The sequence below is a fragment of the Podarcis raffonei genome, chromosome 10 (assembly GCF_027172205.1).
Source record: "Podarcis raffonei isolate rPodRaf1 chromosome 10, rPodRaf1.pri, whole genome shotgun sequence".
Taxonomy (NCBI): Eukaryota; Metazoa; Chordata; class Lepidosauria; order Squamata; family Lacertidae; genus Podarcis; species Podarcis raffonei.
Genome location: NC_070611.1, coordinates 52,430,714 through 52,444,511, shown reverse-complemented (window position 1 = coordinate 52,444,511; position 13,798 = coordinate 52,430,714). Strand labels below are relative to the sequence as shown.

Here is a 13,798-nt window from a genome sequence, read left to right as displayed (position 1 = left end):
AGTGCATCACCTGCATTTTTGGGGTATGTGGGACCTGAGGCAGCATTTGAATTTTAGCTCCAATACATAATTCATAAAATATGTGAAACAAGTCAGCAATTAATCCTAGTACAAGGCCTCTGACCAGTAGGACTATTGCTCAAAGCTTCCAGAAAGCCGGGTAAGAGAATCAAGATTCCACACCCCTATGCCTAGCAATTGCTTTGAGCTATAGGGTGGCTAAAGCTAGCAGTTTTATCTTAATAGCAACAGTATAATGTTGCACCAGCAAAATATTCACCCCCCCCCCATCTAGATACTAAATGTACCAGAACAGGTGGTCTTTGGCACAATCTGTTCATATTCAAAATTAAGTAATATTATTTAGGTATATGGCAGTTTATTGCAAAGACAGGAAACCATCAGCCAAGTGCAAACTGAAGTCTTCCATTTCAGATCCATTCAGACACAAGCATACACCCACACACTCCACAGATGTTATAAACAGTTCAGAATTTCCATCAAGCATGGAAATGGAGAAGTTTAGAGAATAATGATGAATTACCAAAAGACTATCAAACTGTTGCAAATGAGTAAAGAGAATTTGGCTTTTATGAAGAGAGATCATAACTTAAAAAGGGTTTATTTCAAAAGCAGTGAGACGAATGCCCCTAAGTCAATGGAATCAACAAAAGAAACTCTACTACATACTTCTAGTTGTTGCAAAATAGGGACTGCACTACAATGTACAGTTAACACTGTTATGGGGCACCAGGCAATCCACAGAACTAGCCCTGCAGAAGACAGTTATTGTCTTGTGAAAACATGTGCAAAGCAGTTCTTGGTAGATTATGTCCCAAGCTTCTAATGCTAAGTTCTAGAGACTGGATACTTCCGGATTCACATTAATTCAATCATTACATTAAAACACTGGGAGCACTTCTTTTGAACTGCTGGCGCTTGAGGAATTCCCTTTCAAAGTCGAAATATTAATAAATATGTTAACGCAACTTTAGTCATGCAAGACAGTTACAAAACAAAATCTCATTTTTTATAATAAAGGCAACTTGCATTCAAAATGAACTGTACCCTTATGTTTTATTCAAAGGGTAAACTTGAATTAATTACCCAGCTGTTTACTTGAATTACAAAAGTAACATGATTCAATATGAAAATAAGAAACTGTCTACAAATCTCTGACAGTAGTAAATTGCAATATACAATGCATACAGGAGTTATACAGAGCAACAAACTCTTGTACAAAACAAAAATACTTTAATACCTTTAAAATCCAATTTCTTTTAAAATCATTCATGAAAAAAGGTTTGAGTCAGAGTTCACACCTCAATTAGTCAAGCCTCAGGCAGCTACATTACAGCTATTATATATACAAAGTGACATTTTTCTTCTCACCAGCCATTTTAAACCAAAGTTTTCCTCCCTTTCAGCATTCCCATTTCCTTGCCCATCTCTTTCAAGTTCCCAAATCCAAAGCCATCTTCAAATCATGAGAACTGAATTTGCTGAACACCAGAGATCTAGGGAGTGCAAAACAAAGTAAGATTAATTTCAACCATTTACAATAGAAGCACATGCATTTATTTGGAAGGTCCAACTGTTAAACAAGTGCTGATTTAGAACCATTAGACTTGTTTATTACCTGTCTGGTAGCTATCAGCTATAGCTGCAGAAACTGGGAATATTTAAATATAAGTCAGGAGAAAAAGAACCGGAAGCACTGTACCTGTTGATAAGATGTTGTATAAACCATAACATTTTGTTGTTGGCCATCTGCAGTTATTAAGCCTGCTGGCAACTGGTTAGCTAAAAGAAAGAAAGCAGTTTAGTTAAGGGACTGAATCCACAGAGAATGATACTCCAAACCAAATTTAATGTGTTCACCGTTAAACAAAAAATGTATTATGGCCAGTGTAGTGTATCAGGACCACCACCTGATATTGCAAATGAAATCTAATCTCTTTCACTGGTGCATATTAAAAACAGAGAAACAAAGGTACCAGGTAAGATTGAGAAACTCGGGTGAAGACAAGAAATTTAGACTCAAGACAATGAAATGGTGGCAGCAGCATCTAATTTGGAAAATGAAAGAAGTTACACTAGCATGAAGTTTGGGAGTGCTCTTGGATCTAGAATGGTCACTGAAGATACAAACAGCATCTTACGGAAGCCAGAGGAACTTAAATCTTCCTACAGTTATCCACAGGCCCAGCCTGGTAACCTCCCAGCTGGGTTACTGCAGTGTGAAAAAGGTCCATTTGGTCCCCAAGCTAAATTATTCGATAAGATTGGCTGTTAAGAACAGATTACTTCAGTGTTGTGCCATGTGAACTGGCATCCAGACTATTTCCAGACCCAATTTAAATAGTTAACTTTACAACCATGAATGTCTTGAAGTCAGATTTTCTGAAGAACTGCCTTCTTTCACATATGCCCACCTGAACCTTAAGATTATCTTCTGAAGCTTATTCAGGTGCCCCCATCAAATGAGGCATATAGGGAGAGGGAGAGAGGGCCTTTTTAGAGGTGGCACCCCAGTTGTGAAACATCCTCCCAGAGACACTTGCTTGGCATGTACTTTGATTTCTTTGGCACCAGGTGAAGACTTTTCTATTTTGTTGTTGTTAGAATGCTGGACTAGGATCTGGAGCCTAGGATTCAGATCCCCAGTCATGAAGCTCACCGAGTGATTTGAGACCTGTAATTCTTTCTCATCCTCATCCACCTTACAGTGTTTTAACGAGAAAATGCTGGAAGTGCTGGTGGGAGGGGCCAGTAGCAGGGCAGAGATTAAGAGCCATAGGTTGCACCTTGAGCTCCTTGGGAGGAAAGGTTGTATATAAATGTAGTATTAATAAAATACATAGTTTTTTCATGCTTTTATGTTACTCACTCTTTCTAGCTTTACCTCGTTTCTGATTTCATGTTGCGTAACCCACCCAAAGAACCTTTGCTGTTGGGTGACATATAAATATTGTGAATAAATATAAATAAATAGAACTCAGGAGATGTATACATGTGCATGAACCATCCACAAGGTGCCAACCACAAAGCACAGCCTCCAGTGCATTTCAGTGCACCATTCATGGACTTCTACATAAACCACATGGCAGCAGTACTTGGTAGGTTGCAGTCCTTTGGTCATACTTGACAAGCTTCTTCCAATCTCAAGTGTCAAGTATCAAAAGCAAAATCTGTCCCAGCAACTTCAAGTGTTACTTACTAAATGCTTCCTCTGTGAGCTCCTCACTAAGGCCATCTGCTGTGGTAACTGCTCCAATACCCTTTTCTCCTTTCATGGCCTTGAAAAAGCATAATGTTTTGTATGAGGATACAAGCACTTTCAACCACTTAAATCATTGCACGCTTTTTGGAATAGCAATGTAGTTTATACACAATAGGTTTTTCAAACCCTGGATCTCCATTACAGAATTCTATAATTCTACATATTTTGTACACCAATAATTTTATCTGTATTCTTGGTGTGAATGTTGATAACATTTTAAGATCACACCTGTAGCAGTGTAACCATCAGAGTAGCGCAGCAGAGCTTCAGGATCTTCCCCCTTTGTTATTGCTAGCCAATTCAGAGAAAACTCCTTGCTCATTGAGTTAAGTATAAAGTGTTTATATTGCCTCAAACAACAAGACAACTATTTACACTATGTGCATAAAGTTAGGAGATGCTGTGCATCAGAAGCTATATACTATAAACTAACTAAGCAAAGTAAACCTGCGTTCAGTCTGTGTCACACAGTCTGCATTCAGTCAGGAGGTTTGTAGTCAAAACTGGACGCTTGGCTCAATCTGGAGGCTCGAAGGCTGAATGCAGCAGGCTCTAAATTAGCCAAACCAGAGGTTCGCACAGAATTCTCCCCTTGGGTGAGAAGCAAGTGCGAAGAACCCTCCTGAGTCGTGCCAGAAGCCTATGGCCTTGAGCTGTTTTTAGGAGGCCCACTACAGCTGGAGTTCTAACCCTGAACAGAAATGAGGCAAGGTGGAAAGGCAGCTCAAGAGACAGATCCAAGCACAGTTAATGCAATTAACAGCAATATTTAAATTACAGGTGTGTGATATTTCCTTCAGCTTTTATTGCAAGAGGTCTATGGTTCTTCAGCAAACACAACCTCTCATATACATCTTCCAGTGAGTGGTTGCCAAAAAGAGGAGGGTGAAAGGGTTGTGGGAGCTAGACCTCGTGTCACCAGAAACAACTAGGAAGATTCAAGAGGATGCATGTCTGTAGCAGCCCAAGTTGCCACTTGTGCATTTGAAACTGCAGCAGTTTAACCTGTGCATCATAGCCCGTTATGATAAGAAGGAATTATTGCTGGCACAAATTGCACACAAACAGCATTCAATGTGAAAAGGAGCAAAGGGCAGGGATGAACAATGCTGAGCTACTGCCACAGAAAGCGACTGCAGATTTCTTTACACATTACATTAAGTGCTCGTTTCAAACATTTTGCAATGTAGCTTCTTAATGAGATAAATAGGTAAAATCAAAAATCAACAACCAGAGCTGCATCAAGCTGCTCAGGAGACTATTTCTTCCCACTGCTGCTAGTTCACTCTCCTTATTGCCCCTTAGCACTACCCACAGTAAGAAGGAAAGTAAGAAAATGACAATGAAGAGAACCGCCACCACAATCTGTCCCCCACATCATTATGGGATTACAAAGAACAAAGCAGCTGCCCCCTCCCCCCCATCTATCCTATCAGGCATTAGGAATGTTTTAATCCACTGTCATAAACCGCTTTGGGGCTTTTAATATGAAGTGTGGCCTAAAAATGTTTTTAAATAAATAAAAATAAAAGATCAAGTGTGTGGGCAATAGCTCCTGTTCCTCTTGGCCAGAATAAGTACAATAATGTTAAATAGATGCAAGGTAGAGAGGATAGAAAGTCTACCTGTGACATGACAGATCCAGATAGGAAGTGAAACATTGCATAACATATGGGAAGAGGAGAAGAGTCAAAGGGGAATGCAAATGCTAGATTATTCAAGCTTCGCATTGAATTTGTGGAGATGCTTGACCATGTGCTCTCCTGGACTTGACACATTAAAATAAAGCTATTCTAAATAGTGCACCATGTGATAATAAAAACATGAAGTAAAAGCAGCAAGCTAGTAAACACAAGCTTCTTTTTCAGACCAGTGCATGCCATCTAAGTTGCAACACTAATCTAACAGGGACAGAAAAAGGCCAAATCCTTAAAAGCATATAAACCAGCTGGTTCATCAACAAAAATTACATATTTTTTTTAAAAAAGAAACACAATAGCATTTACTGACATTCTGAAAATAGGCTTCATATAAATAAAAATTTCAGTCAACATCCCTGGTTTATATAAAATATAAAAACATTAATTAGTCATAATAGACAAAATTCCAAACTGTTGTAAAGTAAAACCACAGAAAGATTACAAACCTCTCTGAACTTCTGAAGGTACAACTTCAAAGGTTCCACATAGCTGTCAAATCCCAGAGTGGACATGGCAAAGAGAATATCCTCCCCATTTATAGTCTTCCGTTTTTCTTGATGACACCTCTCACTTGCTTCCGATGTTATAAAGCTTATGAATTCACTTACGCACTCCTGAACACATTCCTTTGCATCTTTAGCAATCTAGAATAATCAGCATCAGCATCATCTAGTAATCAAACTATTTCTTGTTTCCAATCTGAATTAACCCTAATATATACACCAGCAAAACTGCCAACAAAATAAAATTACCTCAATTTTGAAATGTTTGACAATTTTGAATTGAGTAGTAGTTTTTTAGAAATAATAATAATTGAAAAACCAAAGCTGCCATTCATTTAGAGTAGCCTTCCCTAACTGTGTGTCCACAGATGTTGCTGAAGTGCAACCACCAGCCAATATGCAGAATGGTCAGGGATGATGGGATGTAGTCCAGCAACAATTGGGGACCTAGGACTGGAATCCCTCCATGAGAGGCAGATGCAAAAGTTGTTTTGGGCAGCTAGAGATGTGGAGGATTAGAAAGCACTTGTACTTCCTGCTCTCATTGTTACATCACATCTGAAGGAGCTCTCAATATTTGGTCTTAAACCCCCACTGAATGCAACCCAATGATTATGCCGTATTTTAAAAAATTCTATGATGAATCTAAGATTCTTACAGTACACATGGAATGCTAGCAAAGCTCTCTTTCTGAGTTATTACCTTTCCTGTCTGAGGTATAGCATTCTTCATTATCCTTGCCACATTTGCAATTGGAAGATATATGTCTTGTTCTCTAAAACTCTCTTTGGAGCCATTTGTGTCTTCATGATCATTCATGCTATCCTCCGTATCTAAAAAAAGAGAGAGCATAATACACAAATATTAGCTTCATATGTTGTACCCCTTTGAAAACCTCACTTACACCTTGTTTCAGGGTTGCCATATTTTGAAGAGCAAAAAAAAAGACACATTTGCCAATTTTGCTATGATAACTCTCATTTTAAATACCTGTCATATATGTAGGCTACAGAAGTTCACATTCCCACCTTAAAAATGTACACAAAAAGTAAACATATACCCTTTCTCTTTCTTTGGCCTTCCTGGGTGATCCCAGCATGTCAAAATAATCTGGGCTGAAAATTGACATTTTAGGAGCACAAAGGGGGGGGAAAGGGTTACATAGCTTATCATTGTATGACACATACACACACATCTAGTTCAGCATTGTCTCTACTGACCATCAGCGATTCTTCCAGGTGTCAGAGAGGGTTTGCCCCTACCAGGAGATGCAATTGAACCTGAGGCTTTCTGCATGCAAAGCATGTACTTTACCACAAAGCTATGGGTCATCCCCAAAAGAGCAGGCATATAGGGCATGTCCGGCAGAAACCGGGCGTATGATAACCCTACCTTATTTGGAAAACCACCTCCCATTACAAAGCCTCTGACCATCATCAAAACAACTGCTGTACAGTAACTGTTAGTAAAGTTTCTCTTGCATCTTTTTTCTCCAAATGCCCAGTCCTTGAAGAAGAAGAAGAAGAGTTTGGATTTGATATCCCGCCTTTCACTCCCCTTCAGGAGTCTCAAAGCGGCTAACAATCTCCTTTCCCTTCCTCCCCCACAACAAGCACTCTGTGAGGTAAGTGGGGCTGAGAGACTTCAAAGAAGTGTGACTGGCCCAAGGTCACCCAGCAGCTGCATGTGGAGGAGCGGAGACACGAACCCGGTTCCCCAGATTAGGTGACTACCGCTCTTAACCACTACACCACACTGGCTCTCTGAATAGGAAGAGATCATTCTACTGGTTTGACAGAGCTTATTCTCCCTCTGCTTTCTCCCTCCCTCTCTCCCACCAAACCCTTCCTCCTTTTAGTTTAGTTCTAATTGTATTTAACTGTAAAAATTTAAAAAAAATTAAACACCCATTAAGAAAATATCACATTTGCTATCACAATATGCGATCTTGTCCACTGACATACATGCTGCTTTAAAAGCAAATTAAATAAATTCATGAAGGAAAAGACGACCAACAGAAATTATTCATCATGGCTGTATGCTACCATCAAGATCAGAGGCATGATGCCTCTGAATCTCAGTTGTTGGGAAACACTTGCTGGAGAGTGCAAGTGCAGTCATCTTCTGCCATTGGGCTTCCCATAGACATGTGGATGACAAGTGTGGGAAACACGATGCTAGACTAGATAGTTGAAACCAGCAGGGTTCTTTTTATACTCTTTATGTGTTTACAGATATTACATTACAAGATCCCAGGAAGCTAGATTTTTAGGACATATTGTAGATCTACAAGAAACAGAACTGGTAATCTTAAGGATTTATTTATTTTTAAAACTGTTTAAAATATTGTTTAAATAAAAAGATTGGTTCAGTACCAATATGAGCTTTTTCTCACATTACTTGCAACACAATGCTACTCATGAAATATGTCCCACTGGGTGATACCCAACTACCAGTAAGTCATACTAAACATAGATCCACTGAAATCAATGGACTTAAGTATGACCAACAACTGATAGCACCCATTAGGTTCCATGTGGCTTGAGCCCAAGGAAATGTGCACAGGATTGAAGCATATGGCACACAAGTACTACATGGTATACATTAATTTAATCATTGCTGAGCAATGGTCTCATATAAGAGCTATTAATTTAATACAGAGCTGTGAATGAGTCTTATGATATGGTCTTCTTTTACAGACTATGATACATTTTCACAGGGCTGCAGTCACGCCTCTTCTACATGTCTGCAACCTGCAATGTGAAAAATGACAATAAGAATGGACACTGTCTTTGACCAATACATTACTTACCATCATGAGGCTGTATCACATAGTGACTACCACCAATATAGTCTCCAGCAATTCCTAACTGAGAAGCATCTGTTGTAGAACTATCACCATCCATCTGGAATAAAAGGATCGAGGTTAGAACAGTCCACTCCACTTGACTAAGCATATTGTTCTTAAAAATCTGAGTACATATTTCTGATTGAAATACCTGAGATCTGAAAATATAAATAGTATTGCATGCCCACTACACATGATCTTTGCTGCCTAAAACATAATAGCTCATTATTCAAACTAAGCCTTCTACTGAAGACTTTTAGTGTACTGTATAGCAGTACTTCTATTATTTATGAATAATATGAAGCTTTTATTATCCAAAAACACTTTATGTCTGTGAAGAAGGCAACTACCCACAGAGAGCCAGAGGTTCAGGGGAGGCAGATCATATACAAGGGCTGCAAAATACACACTGCTGAAGATTAAAGGGCTACACTTGAAAATGTTTTAATTATCTAAATAATTGAATACTTCTGAGAGATGTTACCAGTTTTATATTATGTATAATAGGGGACAATGTTTATGAAGTTACCAACAATTTTTCATTAAACAATGTTGAGTTTATTTCTGTTAAATATTAATAAGTTTGGATGACCTCTTTAATGCTTTGGCTTTGCTTCAGCATAACCATCAAGTTTAAATAAAAACTATACAGCTAGTGCTTTCTCTCAAGGATCTACCTATTATAACAGAGTGCAACTTCAGCATCCTCCTGTCTAACATGCCATTATTTAAATCTGATCCAATGTACCACTGTTGGCAAGATGACAACCACTATCCTAGAATCCTTGTTTTAAATCAAGTTTCATTCACCCAACTTTTTCTGACATAAGAAAGTTATCAGCTGAGGCAAAAGCTGAAGAAAATACCTGACATAATTTACTTTAAGATTTTGTACAGAATCCAGATTTGATAGGATTTGTCATTTAGCCAAGACTTTGCTTTGGAAGAGGTAACTTACGACTCCAAATAAGAAAATGAGCTTTCATGAGTTGAAAGTGACCCTTCTTTAGTTACATGAAATAGCCCTACTGATGGATACTGTACAGAGGCCTATAATGAGGCCACTGCCAGCATGTCTTGTGTATAATAGAATATCAGTTAGTTGTCTACAGATATCTTATATCACAATTGTCATTTGGAATGAGAACTTTCAGTATATAATTTTCAAGCATTTGCCACTTTCAAATTATGCAATAAAACACTATGTTTTATAACTATATTAGTCAGGTAAAATAAAGCAAAATGTTCTGGCTTTCTGGAAATCATTGAGCACAAGAGCAATATGAAAACATCACACTGTGAAAATGCAACAATTTCTCTAGAAATACACAACATTCTGAAGACCTGCCATTTAGGGGATTAGTACTGATGGAAGTCACTGATTCTGCTTCTTTCTGAAAAACTACTATGAAAATAAAAGAGGCAACAAAATGAAGCTTAACCTAGACAAGACAGAGATGCTGTTAAGGGACAATTTTTCTGACCAGATGAGTGGTGGTCAACTGATTCCAAACAGAGTGCCACTTCTCCTGAAGGAACAGGTTTGTAGCTTGGGAATTCTATTACTGTCACTTGCTGCATGAGTGCTCTCTGTTTAATAGAGTGCCCTTCTCTTCCCAGCTTCAGCTGGTACCCCATCTATATCCTTATCTGGACAAGGATAACCTGGCTTCAATTCTGGTACCCTCCAGATTAAAATAAGGCAACATGCTATGCAAGGGACTGCCTCTGAATAAGAGTTCAGAAACGGCAGATAATGAAGAATGCAGTGGCCTGACGGCTGTGGAGTCTAGACGGTCTAATCATATTACATTAATTCTGGCTAGCTTCACTGGCAGCCAATACGTCTCTGAATTTAGTTCAAAGCACTGGATTTAACCTAAAAAGACTTACATGGCATGGGACCCCAACACCTGATGGAATATCTCCTCAGACAGCAGCCTACATGAACCCCATAGTTGTCATTTGAGCCCAGGTGCCCCAACAAAGAGAGGTGAAGAGAGTGGCAACAAGGTTGTACCTCTCCTGTTCATGGGACACGCTCCCAGTAAGGTGCCCTGGTGCAGACATTAATATATTTATGGCACTAGGGCAATACCTTCCTTTCCTCTGAGACATTTGATGAGTTGATTATATAATTAATTTTCTTTTTCCCCCCTTAAAAATATAATTTATTTTCTACTGATAACTGGCTATTGTGCCAGTTATGCTATAGATATTTGGTGTGGGTTTTTTTTAGCATTGTTTTCTTAAATTGTGTTCTATTATTTTGTTTCATTTGTATGTTTTATGGTGTGGGTTATACTGTTTATGTCACCTTGAGACTATTTCAATAGGTGTCAAACAAACAAACAAACAAACAAACAAACAAACAAACCAGTAATTAATCCTACTTCAACGTTTTCCTGTTTTGGAATTTCCAACCATCAGTTCAATAACCAATCTCACTACAGGACAATTCCATACTAAATATACACAAGGCCATCTCACCCAATTTTCAAGTGAATGTTGCTCTTAAGAAAATTAGACCCAAGTTGGGCACAGTTGCAGGATTTTAATGAGCAAGGTTAATTCTAGCGCAGCTACTCAGCACATAGTACTAGAACGTATCAGATTGCCTTCAGGCTAGTTAAGGCCATGCTGAAATCAAGAAGACTGCTGCAAGAAGAGGCCTTTAACCTTATACAATAATACTTTTTGATTCAGAAAAGTTTTTGCACTCATTCTATATATTAACACCTTTCTCTAAGTGGCAATCTTTATGTAGCCAAAATGGCAGCATCCACAAGAGGGAGGTGCCAGCAGGCATGGTGGGACAAAAATTGCAGTACGAAAAATCTTTAGGGGGGTGGGAAATCCCAACAGCGTTTAAAAACAACAACATGATAAGATGGAAAATGGGGGGGGGGGAGAAGCTTGAATAGGTGGTAGAGTGCATGGCTGGCTAGCACCATGACACTCTATAAACTGTTCAATGTACTGTTTTCTATGTATTTTACTGCTTGCGGTATCTGTCATTCTGCTGGCAGAGTTGTGCATACAAGTTCGCACAAGCAGACAAAGGCAACCAATACAAGATCTGTTCTGTCAACCTGTCTTGTTTCTGCATGAGAATTCCATGTCAGCATGGAATTGTCATACAGCATCTTGCGGGTTACCTAGAGTTTGTTTACAGAAGGCCTAAGCTAATGCTATTCAGTGTTGGTAGGCAACCCCAGGAAATCAACAGATCACATACACTTTGTATACAGGGAATATTCATTCTAGAATTTTGCTGGGTGCTTTTAAAGCCTTTATATATCTACAAGGAGAAACACAAACTGCCCTAACAAAAGAGTAAGTCTTCAAAATGGGTTAGTTCACATAACTGCAACTTGGGCTTGTTTTTCCACCTTAACAGACTTTTTGACTAGAAGAATTAAACAAATGGAGGAATCAGTTATGGTATGCAAAACGGAACAGAGTTCTATGACTGAGTTATTTTTTTTGGGGGGGGAATCACAGAACTAATGCCAACCAGCTAGTTTGTACTCTTAGGATTCACACAAACAATTCAAATCTGATGGGTACATTCACACTAGGCAGGTGGGGCCAGGGACAAGTCTGTGGATTGAACAATTCCAGAGGCTGTGTACTCTATAAAACAGTGTTCTCTGATTTCCACAAACACATTCCTAACATGTGTGGTGGCTTGAAGGTAGCTATGATGCAGTGACAAGGAGACTTCACAAGGAAAGGGACTGGGGGAGGATGGAAAAAGAAGCTGGAGTGTGTAAGACAAAAGACAAACCTCCCATAACAAGACAGAAGTAACTGGTAACGTTTGAACATGTGGAAGCTAGGAAAATGACACCCCCACCCCCGGCTAAATGGCAGCCCAGAACCACAAGCCCACCCACCTTTGGGGTTCACACGCGTTGCGACCAGGACTTAGCGAGACAAAAACAGCAGCTTCTCTAGCGTGCCGAGCGCTTTTTGACAGCTTCGTTTCTCCGCCTCCCCAACCAAAGCCACTCTGGAGACCGCGAAAGGCGGCCATGTGCAAGGGCTAGGCGGGGGGGGGGGGGGAGATAACCATGGGGGGGAGCGACGACTGTGTGGGGTGTGTGCGTGTGTGTGGAAAGAGACTTCCAGACCATCGCCAACGTGGTGGCGAGGGGAGCCACCGACCCCTTCGCCGCCCCATTCCCCCTTCAGGGAACCTCCAAAAAAAAAATTAATAATAATGGAGGGAGACGGGTGGGGGGGGGGGAGTAACAGAAGAGCGAGCAGCAGACAAAAGCCCTTGTGCACAAATAGACCCAACTCCACCCCAGGAGGAGAAAAGGAGCAGGGAGAGCGGCGAAAGGGAGGGAGAGAAAAGAAGGGCGGCCTCCACGCGGGAACAGTAGAAGAGGCGCCTATTAAAAATAAGACAGGCTCGGGCCGCGCGCTTGGTCGAGAGGGGGGTGGTCGGTCCTCAACCTCGGGGGTCCCCTCCGACCCCCAGGTTGGGAAAGCGGGAGAGGAGAGGGAAGGCGCCTCGGGAGGGCTATTGACTCGGGCGGCAAACGCGGCTCCTTTCGACACACACACACAACCTCCCCCCCCCCAGCCCGCGTGTGGTGACACGCTCCTCCCGCCGCCACCGCCGCCGCTCCTCTTCCAGGGGTCAGCTCCTGTCACAACAGCCCGTCTCCCTTCAGGGGCCTCGGCCAACGGCCCCCGCTCGCTTTCCCCTCTCCAGGCCCCGAGCAACGGCCGCCAGAGCCTCCGCTCCGCGGCGGCAGTACAAAGACACGGGCGGGCGGGCCCGGGCCGCGGTCTTTCTTCCTTCCTTCCCCCCCGGTTCCTCCTCCTCCTCCTCCTCCTCTCTGTCTGTCTGCCTGTCTCTCTCTCTCGCTTTCTCCTTCTCCCCGCACTTCCTGGTCCCCTCAGCGACGGCGCGGCGGCAACGCCGGAGCCCGGGGAGGGAGACGGACATTTCATTCGAGCCTGCAGTGAAACCGGTTACCAATCATTGGCCGGAGCCAGGCACAAACCTCCAGTGCGGCCCTGGTTGGCTCCCTCCGCAAATCGGCTGTTTGGTTGGACAGAAAATGGCTGCGAAGGAACCAGTCCCAGCGCGGAGCACCGCTTCCCGGAGCCGGCCTGCCCTCCCTCCGCGCCGCCTCCTCCTCGCCAGCCGCCGCCCCCTCCCTTCGCGGGAGGGCTCTTCCTGCGATGGGGCGGCCCTCCCGCCGCTGGCCGGATCCTTCTCTCCCTCCCTCCCTCCCTCCCTTCTCCTCCTCCTCCTGCTTTCAAACAGCTGCGCGCCTAGAAATAAATAAACTATCAAACAAACAACCCGACGGGCACAAGCGGTGACGGCGGCGCGCGCTCACACACGGGCGCGCGCGCGGACTCGTCTGAAGAGTCCTGCTTTCCTGTCAGAACTCAAGGCCCGCTCAAGATATTTGGGCACCTGAGGCGGACTCCCCCCCCC

The 13,798-nt window shown here is 41.8% G+C and overlaps 1 protein-coding gene across 2 annotated transcripts; it reads right to left on the bottom strand.

Annotated features, from left to right (window-relative positions):
* Nucleotides 1-606: 606 nt before the first annotated feature.
* NFYB (nuclear transcription factor Y subunit beta) lies at nucleotides 607-13,494 on the bottom strand. Of its 2 annotated transcripts, none has more exons than XM_053406369.1 (7): nucleotides 13,356-13,494; nucleotides 8,299-8,392; nucleotides 6,189-6,319; nucleotides 5,430-5,627; nucleotides 3,221-3,299; nucleotides 1,724-1,803; nucleotides 607-1,517 (listed from the first exon to the last, which is right to left on the bottom strand). In XM_053406369.1, exons 2-7 carry the CDS (start codon nucleotides 8,390-8,392, stop codon nucleotides 1,485-1,487), a joined length of 615 nt encoding a protein of 204 aa, XP_053262344.1. In that variant the 5' UTR covers nucleotides 13,356-13,494; the 3' UTR covers nucleotides 607-1,484. The 2 variants fall into 2 exon arrangements, with proteins under 2 accessions (XP_053262344.1, XP_053262345.1); XM_053406370.1 differs by lacking the exon at nucleotides 13,356-13,494 and adding an exon at nucleotides 12,234-12,350.
* Between the last annotated feature and the right edge of the window lie 304 nt (nucleotides 13,495-13,798).